Here is a 19394-nt window from a genome sequence, read left to right as displayed (position 1 = left end):
ACTTATAAATGTACATTTAGCTGCTATGCACAGGTAAGATAAGGCATTTGTCTTGAACATAGGATGCTTATTGACCACCTGCTTTCTTTCTTCTGGATATCAAACCCATAATTTGGCTAGATTTTCCGTTTGAGTTTCTTTCAAAAAAGGATTAAGAATTTAGACCCTGGGAAACAAGTATGTATTTTATGTATGTGTGTGTGTATACATGTGTGTGTGTATTTGATGCACAAATCCTGCTAGATTTATGTGCTTGTCTTCCAGTCTGCAGTTGTCTCACCCTTACCTAATTTAACAGTATTTTTTTAACAACTTACCTTTATATCAGCTCTTACCAATGCATTCAGTCTAGTTTTCATAGAAACATCTTCCCCTTTTTAGACCCATTATTTGAGTTTATGTAATACATAATCAGATTGTGTAATTATAAAACTAGCAGCAACAAGTTCTAGCAGAGTTTGAGCAGAAGTGTGTGGGAGTACTAGAGATGAACCTGCTACCCACTAGTGTATAGTGAGTTGTGGGCATCTGCCACTGTATTTAATGGTGGGGAATTGAGAGTCTTTACTAATCTGGAAGTTGATTAAATGGAGATGTATCAAAAGTGTTTCTGTTGTATTAAATATACCTGTCTCGTGATCTACTTAGACCTATAGCACTCACAGTGTGGCTGGGAACTGCTAGATAGAGGGGTTCCTGTGATCCTTTCAAGGGGTCTATGAGATCAAAACTATTTTAATAATACCACTAAACCTTTTTGCTTTTTTCACTCTCATTCTCCAAAAATTTCTTATTTGCCAATGTGATATTGGTAGTTTAAACTACCAACTATTGGTAGTTAAAACTTACAAAAGTGAAAATTATTTTAGGATTTCTATACTTTAAAAAATGTAAATCTATTCATTTATGTATGTGGGGTTTTTTTGTAATTGACAAATAAAACTTGTATACATTTATAGTCAACAGGATGTTTTGATATGTGTATATGCCATGAAATGGTAAATAAAGCTATGTTTATTTAAGATATATGCTACAGAGAATACATGTTTAAGAATGGCCACACTCAGCTATGCACTCCTTGAGGGCAAATGCCATGTTTTACTTATCTTTGTTTCTTCTGATGTGCTTTGAATGATCTTTTACATAATAGGCACTTGGGAAATAGTTCATAAATGTGTGAGAATAAACTGGATTATTTTTCAAATATTTTTGGTCTTTCAAATTGGTCCAACAAAGTAGTTTTAAGTAAGGTTCCTGTATTAATGAATGGGATATATAATTAACAGCAGTGGTATGCAAGTGGAAGCTTTTAAAATAAAAGTTTCCCTTGAAACTTAAGCAATGTTTTGAATCAGAAGCATAGCATGGTTTAGTGAAAAAAATATGAGAATCTGTTCCTGTAGGTTTTAGAAAGTATGTGTTGGCTTTTAAAAAGAGCAGGCAAATCACACTTAGGGGCTATATCATAAGTAAATGGGCCTTTTAAGTTTATTTAAGGAGAGAAGGGGCAAGGAAAGCAAACAAATGTGGGGTTATTTAAGAACAGCCAGTTGGTCAGAAAATTCATGGCTGATGATTAAGGCTTTCCTCTTTACTTGAGTAGCAGTTGGAAGCTAGCTAAGATTTGAAAAGAAGACATGATAGACAGAAAATTATGGTTTGAGGCGATGAATTTTATTGCTTTACAGGAGTGACCTGTAAAGGTCTGACTAAAGAATAGTGAGGAGAGTAGTAATCAAGTTGAAATGGGCAGGTGCTTTGAACCTGCTTTCTACCTTTCAGGTGTCATACAGAGAAGGTTGGCTATAGAAAACTTGAACTAAAAATTAAATTCAGCCTGTCCACCTGGAGTAGATACTGCTGAATAAGTGGGGGAACATTTACAAGTGGTATTAAGAGATAGCTCTTTCAGTATTCAACATTAGTAAATACTTGGATTTGTGATTAAATTACTTTCAGCAATGGTATTTTAAAATATTAATTTATGTCCCAATATTAGATTTTTTCTCATAAATTTTATACACTTTTACATTAAAATTTTTCCCAATCTTGATGATATTTTTATGCCTGAGACTTTTTCTTAATAGAATTTTCAGCTTCAATGAAGAGACAAACTTGAATATAAGATTTGTTTTTGCTTTAAAAGAAAATTCAAATTTTAATCTTATTAAATTCACTCATGAGAGGAAATTATTTTTAGTTTTTTTAATTTAATACAAAAATTTGATGGCTTTTTAATTATTTCCTTCCGGGCATGTTTTGGTATAAGGTAGGCATGCTGCTGCTCGTCATTGCTTTCTCCAGCCATCTCATGACCTGCACTTGAGATTTATTGCATATGTTGCCTTGAGAGACCCTAGAAGTATTGAATACACACAATTACTAGCAATTAGTTTTTAGGAGCTGTAGTACAGAATCCCTTGTATTTTGGAGACAAAAATCAAGAACAGTCCCTAGAGGAAAGATCTTCTAATAAAAATCACGCAGGTATAAATCTGTATGCATTCTGCATTTCGTTCAGTGCCGTCTACTTCAGTGAATTGTATGTGTCTTGAAGACAGTTCTGTATCTTAATCATTGGTTTTACAATGCCTAGATGGTTCCCTTTGTGTGGTAAACATTTAGTTAATGTTAGTGGAATGAAAGAAGTCATTCATGCTAAAGTGATGAATCATAAATGCATTCCTGATTAGCCAGGGGATTTCCTGAATCTCTTCTTAAAACCCAGGTGAATTCTCTTAGAAATATGATTGAACCAAAACTGTTTGTAACCATGGTCATACATTTCCAGGTTATAGTACAGCTGGTGTCAGTGAGACATTCATATACATATTATATAATAGGTAAGATCTATCTTGTGACTGTATCAAAATGCTGAGCCCAATAGGTTCACTGTAGGTGCTAGCTCTTGTTTCCTTTTCCTGTTACCCCATGTGATTTTTTTTTAAATATTTTTTTTAGTTGTAGATAGTCACAATACCTTTATTTATTTTATTTTATTTTATTTTTATTTTTTTATATGATGCTGAGAATTGAACCCAGTGCCTCATACATATGAGGCAAGCACTCTGCCACTGAGCTACAATCCCAGCTCTGCCCCTATGTCAGGATCACTGTAAGCATTACTAGTGGTATAGGAAATTGCCTTTCTCTTTGGGCAAGTATTCCTAACGGATTCACTTTTGACCACACTCAAATTTATAATTCTGCTGGGAAAAAGAAGTCAGAGCAACAGGCAGGCTAAATTGGTACACAATATAACCTAGACAGTGACCCGCCCACTTTTACAGTATCTTGCAGACTGGCTTTTCTAGACACAGCTCATTCTAGAATTTCATTTTATTTTCATGCGCGCGGCGCACACACACACACACACACACCTTTGATATAGTGGTTTAGACTAGCAGTTTTCACATAAGTTACTTCTTTGCCAAAGATAATAGCCTCCCTGCCCTTCAAAAAGTTTTTATTTGATTTTATGCCCTTTTAAGTCACTTTATTTAGAAAGAACTAAGTTTATAAAAGCTGTTATTGGCAAGGGGCTACAGCAGCTCAAGAAACAAATGTGACATGAGTCAAGTTTCCTACTAGCTGGAATAAGGTTTTTCTCTATTCTAACTAGTGATACGGCTGTAAACTTTATAGTTTCCCTGATTTTTACTGTGAATTATATTTGATTTTATATTACATCATTGAAAATGATGAATGTTATCTCTGAATACAATTTTTTCCCCTTTCATTCAAGATAAACTCTCACTGGAAGGAATAGTGGTACAAAGAGCCGAATGCCGACCTGCTGCCAGTGAAAACTACATGAGATTAAAGAGGTAGTGTTTTGTAACTTGAAATGATTCAATTTAAAATGTTTAGATTGCCTTCTGACTACATGAAAACCACAATTATTGTTGCAGATGTTTGCTTCAAAGACTGTTTGGTTTTAAAACCAAATAAGAGTGTTTTTGGTACTAGGGAACTTCCAGAACCTGGGTTGTTTGTTTGAGGTACTTTAAGCTACTGTGTTAATATATTATGGAATTAGAGTTTTTAGAGTACTTTTTCTCGTTGTCCTTTTAAATTCTGATTCTCTAAAGACATGTAATAAGTCTTTTGCACTATTTTATTTTCTAAGGCTATAATTTTCCTAGTATGTATGTATAGATATATACACATACACATATATACACACAGAGAAATATATATATCTAGATACCATACTGTATAAAGCAAGTATAGTTGCTGAAGTATAATTTTTTTCTTCATCTATAGAGAACTTTTTTTTTTAAACAAACTCGTGTACTCTTAAAAGATTTTGTTTCAGAATCCTGCCCCGCAACTTTTGTGTGTATGTAGCATTTGTAATTTATGTTTAAAGATGATGATTGCAGATTCTTAATATTTCAGGTATTATGACTTTGAAATAGTTAACAATTTTCTAAACCCTGAAATGTATTATATATACCTGCTTTGTAGTTTTATTTGTGGTATGTCAGTCCCATGAGATTTAGAATTATAAATTCACTTGTTTATTCATTCAGCATTTACTGTCTACCAGGTGCTTTCTTAGTTAGGAGCTGGAGAAACAGTAGTGCACCGAACAGCCAATAGTCTCTGCCCTGGCAGAGCCTCCACTTCAGTGGACTGAGCTGCACCATCTGTTTAGTGGTTGAGCATCCTGCTCAGTGGCAGCAGCAGCCTCTTGGATGTCAGCATTTTCATTTATGAAAGAGGATGGGTTGATGAACCTGATCATGTCTAAAATTTTACATCATCTTTTAAATTTCCCCCCTTTTCTCAATTAGATTGAACCTGTGTCTCCTGGGAATGGCATAGAGAGAGACTGGTTTCTTATCTATTTATTCTTCTAATTTATATGCTTTCCCAGAGCAAATGAAAAAGGATGACAATCAAAATGAAACATTTTATAACAGAAAATAGCTTTGGAAAACAAAATATGTTTCATTCTTTGTTTTAGTAAAGTTTATCATATGATAGTTTTTGAAGACTTATCATCTTCAAACAACTACTGAAATAGGAAAAAACCCACAAAATGTGGTTACTGAGCTGCTCGCCAGTATGTTTTTCTGTGATCTTCATTTCTTTTAAAGGGTTTCTAAAGATTTCTGATGACAACAGCAGGCAAATAACCTGCTGTGTTTGTAAAATGGCTGCTTTTTTCTTACTAAAATGGAAATGAAAATAATTCAGCCTTTTAAGTGTGCTAGAAGTCCAACCATTATATATTTTAGTCCTTCCTTAAAGTGACTTAGGAAAGGAAGCAGGGTGATTCAGGAGGTGATGACCATCTGAGTTTCATGAAGTAGATGATAGATGATGACATCAGTCTTGAAGGCTGAGATTTTTTTTTTTTAACCACGTGAAAAAACAGGGGTAAAGAATATTTAATGTAAAACAACATGCAGGGGCTGCGGTTGTGGCACAGTAGTAGAGTACTTGCCTTGCACATGTGAGGCACTGGGTTTGATCCTCAGCACCACATAAAAATGAATAAGCAAAATAAAGGTATTAAGAAAATAAAAATAAAAAACATGCAGACACAAAGACATGACATGAAGAATAATAGTTCAGGGATCTATGTGTCATTGTGTAAATCTGGAATGCAGCATTTGTAAAAGACAACAGAAGCTTCAGCCCAGGTTTCTCTCTTGAATGCTAAACGTGTATATGAAAACCTGGATGAATGTCCAATAAGCATTTCAACTATGTAAGTAACTGAACTCCAGATCTGCCCCACCAAAACCTGATCACAAACAGTCTCTCATCTCAGATAATTCCAAGTTTATCCTTTCATTTCCACAGTCAGAAAACTTTGGTCACATCTTGACTTCTCTCTTATCCCATTTTCAGTGTGTCAGAAAAATCTCATTGACTATACTTTCAAAATATTACACTCTGGAGTCTGGAAGTTTCTTACAACCCACAGGTGCTTCCATTATTTATCATGGATTACTACAGTCACCTTCACCAGAGTTTCTACTCCTATCTTTGTCCCTCAATAGCCTATTCTCTGCGCAGTACACAGAGGAGGATCAGTTGTTTAAAATCAGTCAGATCATGCCATTCCTCTGCTCATATCATTTGCAGTGCTTCCTGTGTAAAATCCAAGTCTTTGTAATAATGGTCAGCAGGGGCCTGGATGGTCACCCTACCACTGCCTATACTTTTTCTCTCTGTCCTCCCCTTTTTCCCTCCTTCTCCTTCGTTGTGTTCTAATCTCCTAACGTCCTTGAGCACTCTAGACATGGTTTTAATTGGGTCCTTTGCAATGGCTGTTCTTTTCTGCCCGGAGCAGCCTTTCTCCAAATGACTGCATGGATCCTCACTTTCCAAGTTTCTTCTTAAATACACCTTTTTACTAAGACCTACTTTGGCTACCCTACCTCCTTCTGTACCTGTATTTTCTTCATATCATCTCCTGTAAAACTGTATAGTTTACATGTATTTATTGCCAGCCCCTCCCTGCTGCAGTTAAAGAGAACAGGATTTTTTGGTGATTGTTTTTTGGCTTTAGTTTTTGGTACATGTTATTTAGTTCACTCACACACATATCTGGAATACTTATGGCACATAATAAATAGTAAATACTGGATGAATGAATGAATAGCAAAAGATAAGTTTTAAAATGTTAAGGAGTTTTATGTAAGAAATTCAGAATTTGTGTACTGTAGCTATTATGGAGGTACAGAAAACTTTTAAGCTGAATGGGATGTGAAAGGATTTGTGTTTTCCACAGATAATTCTGACCATAGTATAAAGACTAGAAGCAGGGAGATAAGCTAGATGCTGATGAAATAACCCAGGTACGAAATTTTTGAAGGACAAAACAACATGGTTCCAGTCAGAAGGAAGATGAGAAACTAGGTTTTGTGGATATTTAGAGGTGGAGTTAGTAGTATTTAACTCAAATTTTTATAGTTGTAGGCTGGAGGATTTCTCTAGCTGAAGGTGGCTCTTATGGCCTAGGTACATATCAGGCTATGACTATCCCAGATGGGCACCCTACCATCCTATACATTGCATAAGAAGGTTTATACCAATGTGAGAGGAGAGATATGGAAGTTTTTGTGGTTTCATTTTTTTAAAAAATATTTTTGTAGATATAGGTGAACATAATACCTTTATTTTATTTGTTTATTTGTATATGATGCCAGGGATCGAACCTATTGCCTCACACATGCTAGGCAAGCGCTCTAACACTGAGCCACAACCCCAGTCCCTCCATGTTTATTTTAATTTAAATCCTAGTTGGCAATATACCTAAAAGACCTGAAGCAGAAAGTACTTAGAGTTACAATAAAATACTAATGATTAAACTCTCAAAAGAGCAAAATAATGTTATAAGTTGTATCTCATGTATTTTATTTATAACTGCTCAACATTTTTTAATATATACTGTGATGGCTAAGGTAAAGCTCAAATTTTTTAAATTTCTTTAAAAAAAATCGCAAGATACTATTTTTTCTCTAGAGGGTTTACGGTTGTTGAACCAGACAAACACACATACACAGGGTTTTTAAAGGAATCTACTTATCTGATGCTAGAGTGGGTAGAGGAGTAGAAATTTCCCACTGCCATTGAATGTAAGATGTAAAGGCAGATTTCTAGATGTAGGTAACATTAAAGTAGAAGTGTTTGAGAGAACAGAATTGGCAAGTTAGTACTTGAGATATCATATCCCTAAATATTTCACACCTATGCTCAAAGTTTTTCAAGGACTCTTATGACTGCCTTCTCCTTAATGATATTCAAGTGTTTTTAATAATCTGGCACTTGCCTCATTTTCTGGCTTCATTTTTCAGCTATTTCCCTTTATGTAGACATAAAAGAGTTGTATCACACTTGGAGTCGTTATCCTAGATATGCAAGGCACTTTTCCATCTCATACCTTTGTTTTTTCGTGCTTCATTCTCCACCCAGAACTTCTGATCTACCTCTGCTAAGATCTTTTTTCGTCTTTAAAACCAATCCATATTGGTATGTGTGAGATCTTTGGGTAAATCCTCTAATCTCCTGTAGCAGAGTACTTGCCCAGCATGCACCACGTCCTGGGTCAACTCCCAACACCACCAAACAACAACAACAAAAAACACCTAGGTGTCACTCAGCAAAACCATCTCCTAGTTTGCATTGCCCTATCCATTAGGACCCACCATTCCTCTTTTCTACATTCTTGTTTTTGGTACTGGGGATTGAACTAGGGGTGCTTAACCACTGAGCAACATCCCCAGCCCTTTTATTTTTTAATTTTAAGGCAGGGTCTCACTAAGTTGCTGAGGCTGGCCTTGAACTTGTGATTCTCCTGCCTCAGCCTCCCAAGCCTCTGGAATTACATACGTGTGTCACCATGCCCAGTCCTTTTTTCAATACTCTTACGTACTTACTCTTCTTTGATGGTGTATATAAATAATGTCTTATGTTTTCTCTTGTTTAGGGAGTTTAAGTTGTATCTTCTGTAAGATTATAAGTATCATAAGAGCAGAGACTGTGATATTTTTTCCTTCTTTCTGTTCTCTCTCCCTCTTTCCTTCCTTTCTTTTTGTATTCTCTATGATAGTGCATTACAAATAATAAATATCCAAAAATATTTTTGGATTGAAATGATTTAAAGTAGAAAGAAATGGCAAAACTATATATGAAAAGATGGAAATCATTGGTATTCAGCTTCTGAGTTTTTTCCAAAGAACTACTCTTGAAAGCTATGATTTTTTTTTCAGTTTTATACATATAAATATGTGTATGTATACAATACACACACCCCTTGCTCCTTGAAGAGGAGAAGGGGATTAAAAAATAAATGTAGGAACATTTCATAAAAAGTGGTCTGGGAGTATGTCTCAGTGGTAGAGCACTTGCCTAGCATTTGTGAGGCCTTTGGGCAAATCCCTAATCCCCAGCAAAAAACACATACAAAGTAAAATGAATAAATAAAAATGCATATACACGTACATCATACACAGAGTAAGAAATGACTAGACTTCCAATTGCAGAGGATTAGAAGAGAAATCACTTTTTTCAGAAAACTTCTCCTAGACATAGTTCAGTAGATTTCTTAGATTTAATCAGTGAGTTTTTCCTGTATTATATTTTAGCAAATGACCTCTGAGCTAAACTCTTAGTAACAAAAATGACTGTTACAAAGTGCAGTATTTATAAATACTGTATTTATAAATAATACTCTTTAAGAATGATCAGTTTTATTTCATTGGGAATTTAATTTTAGTAATCAAATCTTATTATAGCTCTCCACTATTAAATTTTGGCTAATGAATTATCCAGTTATGAGAATTATATATTAGTCAAATGTGATTTAGTAAGATTCTATCATTCATTTAGATATAGGTAGAAATTAAACATATAACTAGTATTATAGAAAGCTCAAGAAATATGGAAACTCTTTTATTAAATGAAATTCAGACCAAGAAAAGAAATATTACACTGTATCTTTCTTTCATCAAATCCCATCACATAATAAAGAATCCTGCAAGAATCTAGTTAGCCACTAGAAAAATATGAAAAGAAAAAGGAGAAAAGAAAAAAAAAACTTTGCTAGTCTCAAACTTCTAATAGTCCAGTCCAACTTTTCTTATGGAGAAGAAAAATGTTCAGTTGGTTCCATTACTTCCTATTTGAAATTATTTCAGGTTGATCTGAATATTTTATTAGGAGATTTATTTTGAATTGGTAATGTAGTTAATATCAAGTCATATCTGATATACTAATTAAAATTGATCTAATTTGAGTTATTTTATTAAGTTTAACTTTTATTTTGCCTCTTGAATGTCTCCTTAATCTTTGAGTAGTAAATTATATGATCACCATATCTATAATTCCTGTTTTACTTCTTTCTAAAATATGAAGGAACATCATCCTAATTTGCTTTCTTGTAGGAAAATCATAGCAATAGGAAAATATATAGCTTTTGTATCTCTCTGCATGTTTATATCATCAATTCATCTAAAAAATAGTTGCCTGAAAAGTTTTTAAAAATTTTTTATTTTATGTATGTATGTATGTATGTATGTACATACGTACATATGTACTGGGGATTGAACTCAGGGGCACTCAACCACTGAGCCACATCCCCAGCCCTATTTTATTTAGAGACAGGATCTCACTGAGTTGCTTATAGCACCTCGATTTTGCTGAGGCTGGCTTTGAACTCGTGAATCCTTCTGCCTCAACCTCTTGAGCTGCTGGGATTACAGGTGTGCACCGCCACACCCAGCTGTTTTTAATTCTCTCAATATTTGTGGGTTTTCTTCAAAAGCAAAAACAAACCTAAGAAACCTTTTTTCTTAGGAGAACCTGTAGAGAGCAGAAAATTGAAAAATCTGAGCTCTTTCCTATGTCAAGATACCAGACATGGGAAGCAAGTTATGATTCACATTCTTTCCTGGGGAAAAGTTATCATGCTGTACCTGCCTAGATTCCTAATGGCAGATATATGAATAAAGATGTCTTAAAATACCTTGCTGCAACTGACTTTTCTTATAGTCAAATAATTGTCTTATATCTGTCCCTGTATATTTAGAAAAGAAGTAGAGATGAATTAAAAATAAGGGGATCATGGGCTGGGGTTGAGTGCTTGCCTTGTGTGTGTGAGGCACTGGTTCAATCTTCAGCACCACATAAAAATAAATAAACAAAAGAAAGGTATTTGTTAATCTACAACTAAAAAAATAAATAAGGGGATCATCTAATTTATCATTCAAAACAGGATTCTTTGAAAGTGAAAGTGGACACTAACCCGAGAGAACACCACACTTACAGCAACAGGGTACACTGCAACAGTCCAAGATAAACTGGGACCTACACTCACTTCTATTATAAGTAGCCCAGGCATGCTCAAATGCTACCCTTTACAGTAAGAACTGGAAGGGAAGAGTCAAATAATGAAAGTACTGGCAGTTAGGAAATTTATATTAGAAATTCTCAATGAAAACACAATACTCTGGGTGAACAGAAACTATTGTGTGATTCTCACATAATCTATGACCAGAGAAATATAGTATGGAATTTTTACTTTATGGTGATCTTATTTGAAATAGATTTTGATGAATGTCAAGGTTAATAGTTAAAGTACTTAAGTAAGTTAGTGTGCTTTCCTTTGTAAGTAGAAAACCCAATGCACACTGTCTTAAAATAAATCATCAACTCACATAGTGAATCCAGTGTTAACTGTGGGCTTCAGCCTTGCCTTTATCTAGGAGTTTACAGTGTTATCAGAACTCTAGCTCTTTTCTCATTTTCATGGGTCTTTCTCTAGCTCAACTATTCCCAGGCTGGCTTTTCTCCTAGTAACAAGATGGCTGCCCTCTTATTATTGCTGCCTCTTTATTTATATGGGGTGCTGGAAGTTAAATGACTCTTTTTGCCAACCATTAAACAGAACTCTTCGCTACCTTCAGTGGGCCGACACAGATTCTGAGTCTATCCCTCAACCAATAAATGCGTCAATGAAGATGCAATTCCATGAACTGGTTAGGGCACACCTGTGAAGTATATAGGTGGTGGGGTCAATCTCATCCAAAGCAGGTGTCTGGTGCTCAGGGAAGAAGTGGAGTGGAGGTTTAGGGAGGCAGTCACAAGTCCCATGACAATCCTGTTCTACCAAAAAGCATCATAGGGACAGGAAGCATTATTCAGAGACAAGTCACACCCCTTATCACTTCCCTTGAAGAAGAACTATTTTATCTCTAAAATGGAACAAAATTTTATTAAAAAGCAATTCTGAATAGTGGGACCAAGAAGCTAAGAGGTTGGGCTCTGACAACAGATTGTCAGATTTCAAATACCAGTTTCCTACCAGCATGATCTTGGAAAAATATTCCTTAAGGGATATCGGGGAGACTGGTTCCTGGGAATCAAACCCGGGGCAGTATGCGTTAAGAGACAAGACTACTGAACAATATCCCTAGCCCTCCTTAAAGACATCTTGATGATTGATAAATCTCTCTATATATGTCAGGTGTGTGTGTGTGTGTGTGTGTGTGTGTGTGTGTGTGTGTGTGTATCAGAAACACATGGGATTTCAATTTATTAATCTATTTTTGGATGCTTAGAACCTTTCTGGAAAGTATAAAGGACAGTAATCCTGAAATTTTCCTAGGTTGTATTTGGAAATAGCCTCATCATCCTCTCCTACAGGGATACTGTGTCTGATCTCTCTCCTGAGGTGCCCAAGTGTACAAATTTTAAAATGTGGGTCTCTCGAGTCTTTTTTTCTTTAATTACAGATTTAGAAAAAGAAAATCAGGAAACCAAGTCCTTCTGAAAAGCTAACCCAGGGAAAGAAGACAACTAAGCCTTCTCTGCCATAGGCTGCCCCTGTTCCCACATCTTTTCCTCTTGAACTATTCCTTTTTAATTACCCATCCACAAGTGAAGGATGGTGTGAAAGAAGCTGAATGTCTTTATTAAGTTTTTGCAGTCTGGGGATCAAACCCACAGCCTCATGCATGCCAGGCAAGTTTCTTACCACTGAGCCACATCACTAGTCTGGATATCTTTGTTAAAATGCAACAATTTATAATATAAAACATATTATAAATAGCTGTAGTAAAATTGCAAAACCAGTAAGTTGTGCCATAGAAAGCTAGGCAAGGTGTTTTACCCAAAAATTTTAAAAAGACTGAAACAGTTCTCACAGGAAATGCCGTTTGGTGCAAGGAAACCTCTGTAGAGAGTCTTTGGGGGTGGTGATCAGCCCCTTTTTTCCAGAGACCATAGCACCATCTCTCCCACAGCCTTTTCACTGTAGATTGCCTCTGAGATTACTTTCATAATGAAATAAGAATTTCCAAATGTGTGTAAAAGCTTCTGAGAAAATTATGAAAAATTAAAGTACTGACTGACACAATAGCTTTATTTATATAATTTTGTTCTTAAGTCTTCTGCTGTTTTCACTTTTAGTTAGGAGAATAGGAGGAGTTTTTCTAGTTTCTGAGTTCTGTCTCTTTGAACATCTTGTCTTCTTTGGAATTCCCCCACCTTTTCTGTGCTTTCCTCAGCTGGTGTTCTCCTGAGATACCAAAAGTATGGTTTTAAAAACCTGGGCCTGTAAATCTTTTATAATCGTGTGTGTGTGTGTGTATTTTTTTTTTTTTTTTTTTAAGGCCAGAGAACAACAAGTTCCTTTGGGTTCTGGGCTCTTCTTTTTCTGCTGCCGTTCCAACTCAAGTGTGTACGTTATCAAAACTGGTCACTTTCACTCTGCCCCAAGTTCATCATGTGCTTTCCTGCCCTGCGGTTTGTGGCATTCTGCTTGCTTTCTATGAGCCAAACTCCTATTCATTCCTTAAAATGTAGCTCAAATGTCAGATCTCCACAGCCGTTTCTTGCCACACAGTACAATAACCATCTCCATCAAGCCCCTGGTTTTAACAAACCACTGAATCACATTTTGCTTTTTGTGTTACTTTTATTACTTTTGACTGTGTCTGTACTAGATTGTGAGATTCTTGAGATCAGGGACTGTATCTTGTTCATCTGTGTTCTAATAGCTTTATGTTCAGTGAACACTAGTCAAGATCAACATTTTATTTAAGAATTTATAATGATCCCTTGATTAGTGAATCTCCAGAATTGATACTTAAAAAAAATGCATTTAGGTGTGTTTAAGATTAAAATTATTAGGTCCTGAGCAGCAATATTGGCATGTGGTATTGTTTGTACAAAGCCTCACAGCTTCATGGGATAAAAATACCTCAGTACACAATTTCTCTTTGTTCACTCACAGTTGAAAATCAACAGGGCTAACCTGAGGCAAAACTGTGAAATATGGAAAGTTTGTCTTTATTATCTGCCCATTTCCTTTTATTTCTTTTCCCCCTTATCTGTCTTTCTCTTAGGTATCTACTTTTTATCCTGATCCTTTTTATTCTGTTAATTTTGAATACATTTTTAAAATAATGGGCATAAGTCAAACTGGGCATTTGATTTTAAACCTTTAATGTGAAATAAAAGCCATTAGATTAGGTTCAAGGTATTTGAGTGAGCAGAATTGTTACCCCACCATAGGGAAAAAAAAAAGGAGAAGTTATTGAAATTATGCCATGTATATAGGTTGACTCCAAACACAAAATTGAGTAGTGGTTTTAGATTGTCAGGGGATTTGTCACCAGACAACCATGCTTCCTGGGCCAAATAGGTAGGTCTAGCCTATTTGCATGTGTTAGAGATCTGTTCTGAGGGATTAAAACTGATTGTTGAAAGCAACCCACAGAAGTGGCCAAATTCCTTTAAGCAAAACCAGGACTCTTGCCAACTAGTCCATATGATGCCATTGTACAGATTAGAATACAGTGATCCTTCCTCAAGAGTTTTTATTACGTGTTAGAAAATGCTTATAATTTATTGATTTTATTAAACAAGACATTACTGCAATCTGCTAGAAAATTGTCACAGTAATTAATGTGAGTCTTTGTTGTCTTTGATATGAATGTGCCTTCCATGTGGCACCATTGTTCACTGCAAAACAGGCAAACCTGAGAAGGAGCTGCACTCTGCCATGTCCTGTTTTCTTATCAATTTACTCAGAAGTTTAGGATGCTTTTTCTAGTCCTTAAAGGCACTGGAACTTTCAAGCCTTGGTCTGATTCCCTGAAGCATTTTGACTAAGCAACCAGTATCACATTTTCTTCTGTTACAGAATTAGTGTCCCATTTAGTACATTGAATCAGTGGACTACTAAATGGCCTAGTGTAGTTAAATGCTGTTAATCACGTGTATAACTTACTATTAGGAAGAACTAATTTAGACTTTGAGATGATCAGAATTTAAATATTCTTAGCAGTTTGTCACCCAGAGTTCAAGAAGACATGACCATAAACACATATTTCCTTTCTTGCTTGAAACTAATGCAGTTGTCATGGAATATATTGTAAAGAAAACTGAATTTTTTTAAAAGCAATCTTTTATTTTACAAATAGGATTTTTTAAAGGAGTCTTTCAGTTTATAAGTAGACAAAGAGATGTTGATTTAGCAATCAAAGACTACTTAGAGAAAATGACTTTCAGTAAGAAGTCATCATGCATGATGGGTCACTCAACTCCTAAATGGCTTCATGTCATAAGAATTTGATGTTCTTTTTAGTTACTATGCTTTGCTGGAAGTGGGGCGGGTACACAAACCTTACTTCCACTCTCGCAAAAGAGAAAACTGAGTTGCAGAAAATGTGATTTATTCAAGCCCACACTTCATAAATGGTAAAGCTGGAATTTGAATCCAGATCTGATAGATACCAAGGGATTTTTAACAGGCTGCATCTTTCAGCTTTCACATTTTTAAAAGGTTACCTTTCTTACCTGTAGGAAAAGAGAACAGGCTTGTACTCTCCTCTCTTGTATTAGATGACTCTTGCTTTAAAACCTCACAACTTGAACCAAATATTGTTACTGGTACTATGGTTTTGTTATATTACAAGTTAAATTCAATAACATTTATAAGATTTATACAAGACATATAAGTCTTCTGTTCTTTCAGTTTGGAATTTGTATCTAATTTCTGATCCTACAACTTTAAAGTGAACTTTGATGTCATAACTTAATTGAGTTTCAGAGTTGAATTGAATATCTGCAGGAGAGAGGTAGAATATTAAATGATTTAATGTATCTATGTGGTTCATTGTTTTACTTCTATAAACTTTGTGTGAAATCTGGGATTCTTTAAGTAGCTTTGTTGAACTAAGTAGTTGTGGTATTTTGAAGATCTGCTTCTCTAATGTACCCCAGATATTATAATTATCATATACTGTGTACTGATTTTTTTATGACTTTGAAGTCCATAGAATCTCCATAATTCTTTTCTTATAGTGTGTTACAGATTTGAAGAAAACCCAAAAGAAGGAATTAATAATGTTTAAGCAGAAACTTTTCAAACTAAAGAATAGTGTATGTGTCAGGAATATGGAAAGGATAAAGTGGGCTAGAAAGCTTATCCGAAGCAAAACATAAGAGTGGACGGTATTCCCACCACATTGCGGCTTTACAGGGACAGCATTTTATGTGTGCTTCATTCAGGAATGGATCTCTAATGACTATGTCTAGGAGGTCTGGGCTTATACCTCTATGTCTCGAAGGCTGCCCAGGACTTTGATCACAACGAGTCATTCCTCTTTAAGCTGTTGCATGTCACCATGATTTATCTAATTCTATTACTTCCTCATACTTCATAGCTTCCAAGTGTCACTTTTTCCACAGGTATTTACTGAGTATGTAATGTACACTAAGCAGTTTTGTATTATAACATTTATCTTTTTTGGAAAATGGATCACACTAAATTAATGTAATTAGTAATTTAACATTATTTTGTGCTATAGAAGGGGTTACTGTAGGCAGTAAATACTAGATTTCAGAAAACATTGAGGAAAATAAGAAGTCAGAGAAAGGAATTAATGAATTTTGAATAGATAAAGGGTGGGAATAGGGAGTCCAGAGAGGAATGGCATAGAATAATCAGGGATAAAGCAATAGGAATGTTTTAGGAAACTTAGTAAATCATCCCAGTAAACCAGAAAAGGATAAATAAAGAAGTAGATAGAATTGGTTGATAGGTTAGACTGATTATAGAGTATTTAAATGACCAGCTAAACAGGCTAGAATTGATCTAATAAAAGTCACTGATTGGATATATTTTACTCTAAGTGTAGTTTCGAGTCTTGTCAGCTGTACCAGAACAGGGTGTAAGATACTGTCTTTGCTTCTGAATGCAGATTCAGAAATGACTAATGAAATACAGAGTCTAGATCAAATTTAAAATATTGGCTCATAAATTACTAAAAATTTCAAAATGGTGATAGTTCATTGAACCCTTCTACTTGGAAGCTCAGAGTGACTGCATAGGACACCCCTCTATGAAGCTGGCCCTAACTAGTGGCTTTCTGTCTTCCTTCTATCAGCCATTCTTCACAAATCAGTCAGTCATCAGTATAGATCTGATCGTAATATGTGCTTATTTATTATAGTTAAATAAAATTTATAAGATCCTGACTGACTCAGACTTAAAAACTTTGATCTGATCCTAAAGCTTCTTCAACCTCTTCTTCTGCCATACTCCTCTCTCATTCACTGGGCAGCAACCAAAGTGGCCACTTTTTGTAAGTCAGATAGAGCAAGAACAGTCCCATCTAAGGGCTCTTCTTTCTGCCTAAGCACATCCCTTTCACCAGATCTTCCAGTGGCACCTCCTTTCTATTCTTAGTTCTCAGATTATGTGGAATCTCCTCAGATAGACCCTTCCTGACCTTCCATTGGTAAAATAGGAATTTTCTTCCCAAGGCCACAGCCTAGTTATTTGCTATGCCGTTATTCAGGTTTATTATGTTAACACTTATTACTGTATGGAACTATCGTTATTAACTAGTTATTAATTATTACTTATTGACTATATCCCTATCACCTAGCATAGTGCCTGGCACATGATAATGCTCAATAAATATTTACCGCATTAATAAATATTTATTGCAGTTTTTTAGCCTCTTTGGTTTTGGAGAGTTATCCAAAGTTAACAGTATTTTTTCCCTTTGTTGAATTCTAATACATTTTTATTTATTGAGTTTTCATAACATTGAATTAATTTTTCATTTATTCTATAGTTGATATTTGAATTTCAATGAAATTAATTTTTAAAATAATATGTCTTTTTATACAAATAGAGCACAATTTTTCATATCTCTGGTTAACTGTAATGAATTCTGCTGTCACATGCATAAAAATAATTAAAATTAAATAACATGTCTTTGGTATATGTGATAAGATACATACATGTACCACACTACAATAGTTTAGTTTTAAATGTCCTCCAAAGGTCCACTTGTTAAAGGCTTGACTTACAGAGTGACACTGTAGGCAGCTGGGAGAAACTTTTTTGAAAGTGTTGGGTATCGAACCTGGAACCTTGCGTATGCTAGGCAAGCACTGTACCACTGAGCTGCATTCCTGGCTTCCCCAAAAGGTGGAAATTTTAGGAGTTGGGGCCTAGTGGGAGGTCTTAAGTCACTGGGGGCATGCCCTCAAGGGGAATAGTGGGAACCCTTCCCTTCAATCTTCCTCTATTTTTGCATCCCAGCCATAAGTTAAGTGATTTTGCTCTGATATGTTGGGATACAACAGGTCCAAAAGCCTTGGGGGCCCATCATGCACTGAAACCTTTAAAGCTATAAGCCAAAACAAACCTTTTTCTCTAAGTTGATTGTCTCAGGTATTTATTATAGTAACAGAAAGTTGGCTAACGCACTTAGTTTGAACAGAGAATTAGAGAAGTCATTACTTATTGATATGAGAAGATTTTCCTCTCAAAATCAGTTGAATGCCTTGATTCTAAAGATTTCACAGCTGAAGCTGCACAAATTTACGTAAACTCACTAAGTAAACCTTGAGCATTTGTTATGTTCCAGCACCCAGGAATGAAGAGATGAATAAGACATTGTTCTTGCCCTTGAGTCACTCACTGTAGGTAGTTTGTTTTTTAATATGTATCATTCTGTATTGTTTCAAAAATGAACTACAGCTAGATTTTTTAGCTAGAGTAAAAAAAAATTTTTTTAGATGTTGATAGACAAAATTTTATTCATTTATTTATATGTAGTGTGGAAAATTGAACCCAGTGCGTCACACATGTTAGGCATGTGCTCTACCACCGAGTCACAACCCCAGTCCTGATTTTTTTAGCTTTTAAGATTTTATTTCATAGTTTTATATGACTGCATCATTTTGGACTATCTCTCCCTCTCATATACATAGATGCAAATGTTCACACACATGCTCCCCTCATGAGACTAACATGAACATGAAATATTTAAAATTAATGTACAAATCTATTGTTTACCAGTACTATCTGGTATGCAAACCACTTTTGGAGAGGAGGTGGGTGTAGTGACCCACATATACCATTGTTCACAGAATTTTCAATTCTTATTACATAATTACCTTGAATACCATATGGCATTTTACTGTAGCTCATTAAATGACTAGCAGTGTATGCTTTGTTTATATTGTCATTAATGCAATTCAGTAGCCCCTTTTTTTGTGACACAAAACTTTAGATGTTCCTTTTTCATAAAAATGTTATCCTTTCGATGAAAATAGTTCATGGAATACAGTACCATGTGGACTCTCTTTCAAATATGTAAAATAACTATTGATAAACATGTTAAAAAAAAATGACCTTTTTTCCCAAAGACAATTTTGTTTTGTAAATTATCTCTGTTGGTTTGGTATATTAATAATTTTCCTTCCTAGAACTTTATAGAAATAAATTGTTGAGTATTTCAAATAGTTATCAAATGCTTTAAAAGTTTGTCATTTTTTAACTTTTAAAAATTAAAATTTTTTTAGATTTTTAATTAATTTTAATGAATTAAAATCTTTCTAAAGAA

General features: G+C 34.9%; 1 protein-coding gene across 1 annotated transcript in view; it reads left to right on the top strand.

Annotated features, from left to right (window-relative positions):
* The window catches only part of Gtf2f2 (general transcription factor IIF subunit 2), a 153497-nt gene that overhangs the window by 89478 nt on the left and 44625 nt on the right, over nt 1-19394 (top strand). The window contains exon 5 of the mRNA XM_015484311.2: nt 3746-3827. Within this exon, the coding sequence (XP_015339797.1) occupies nt 3746-3827 (82 nt within the window). The remainder of the gene's footprint in view (nt 1-3745; nt 3828-19394) is intronic.

The sequence above is a fragment of the Marmota marmota genome, unplaced genomic scaffold, assembly GCF_001458135.2.
Source record: "Marmota marmota marmota unplaced genomic scaffold, marMar, whole genome shotgun sequence".
In the NCBI taxonomy this organism is placed as follows: Eukaryota; Metazoa; Chordata; class Mammalia; order Rodentia; family Sciuridae; genus Marmota; species Marmota marmota.
The sequence above is the reverse complement of the archived record's forward strand: the minus strand, read 5'-3'. Positions and strand labels throughout refer to the sequence as shown.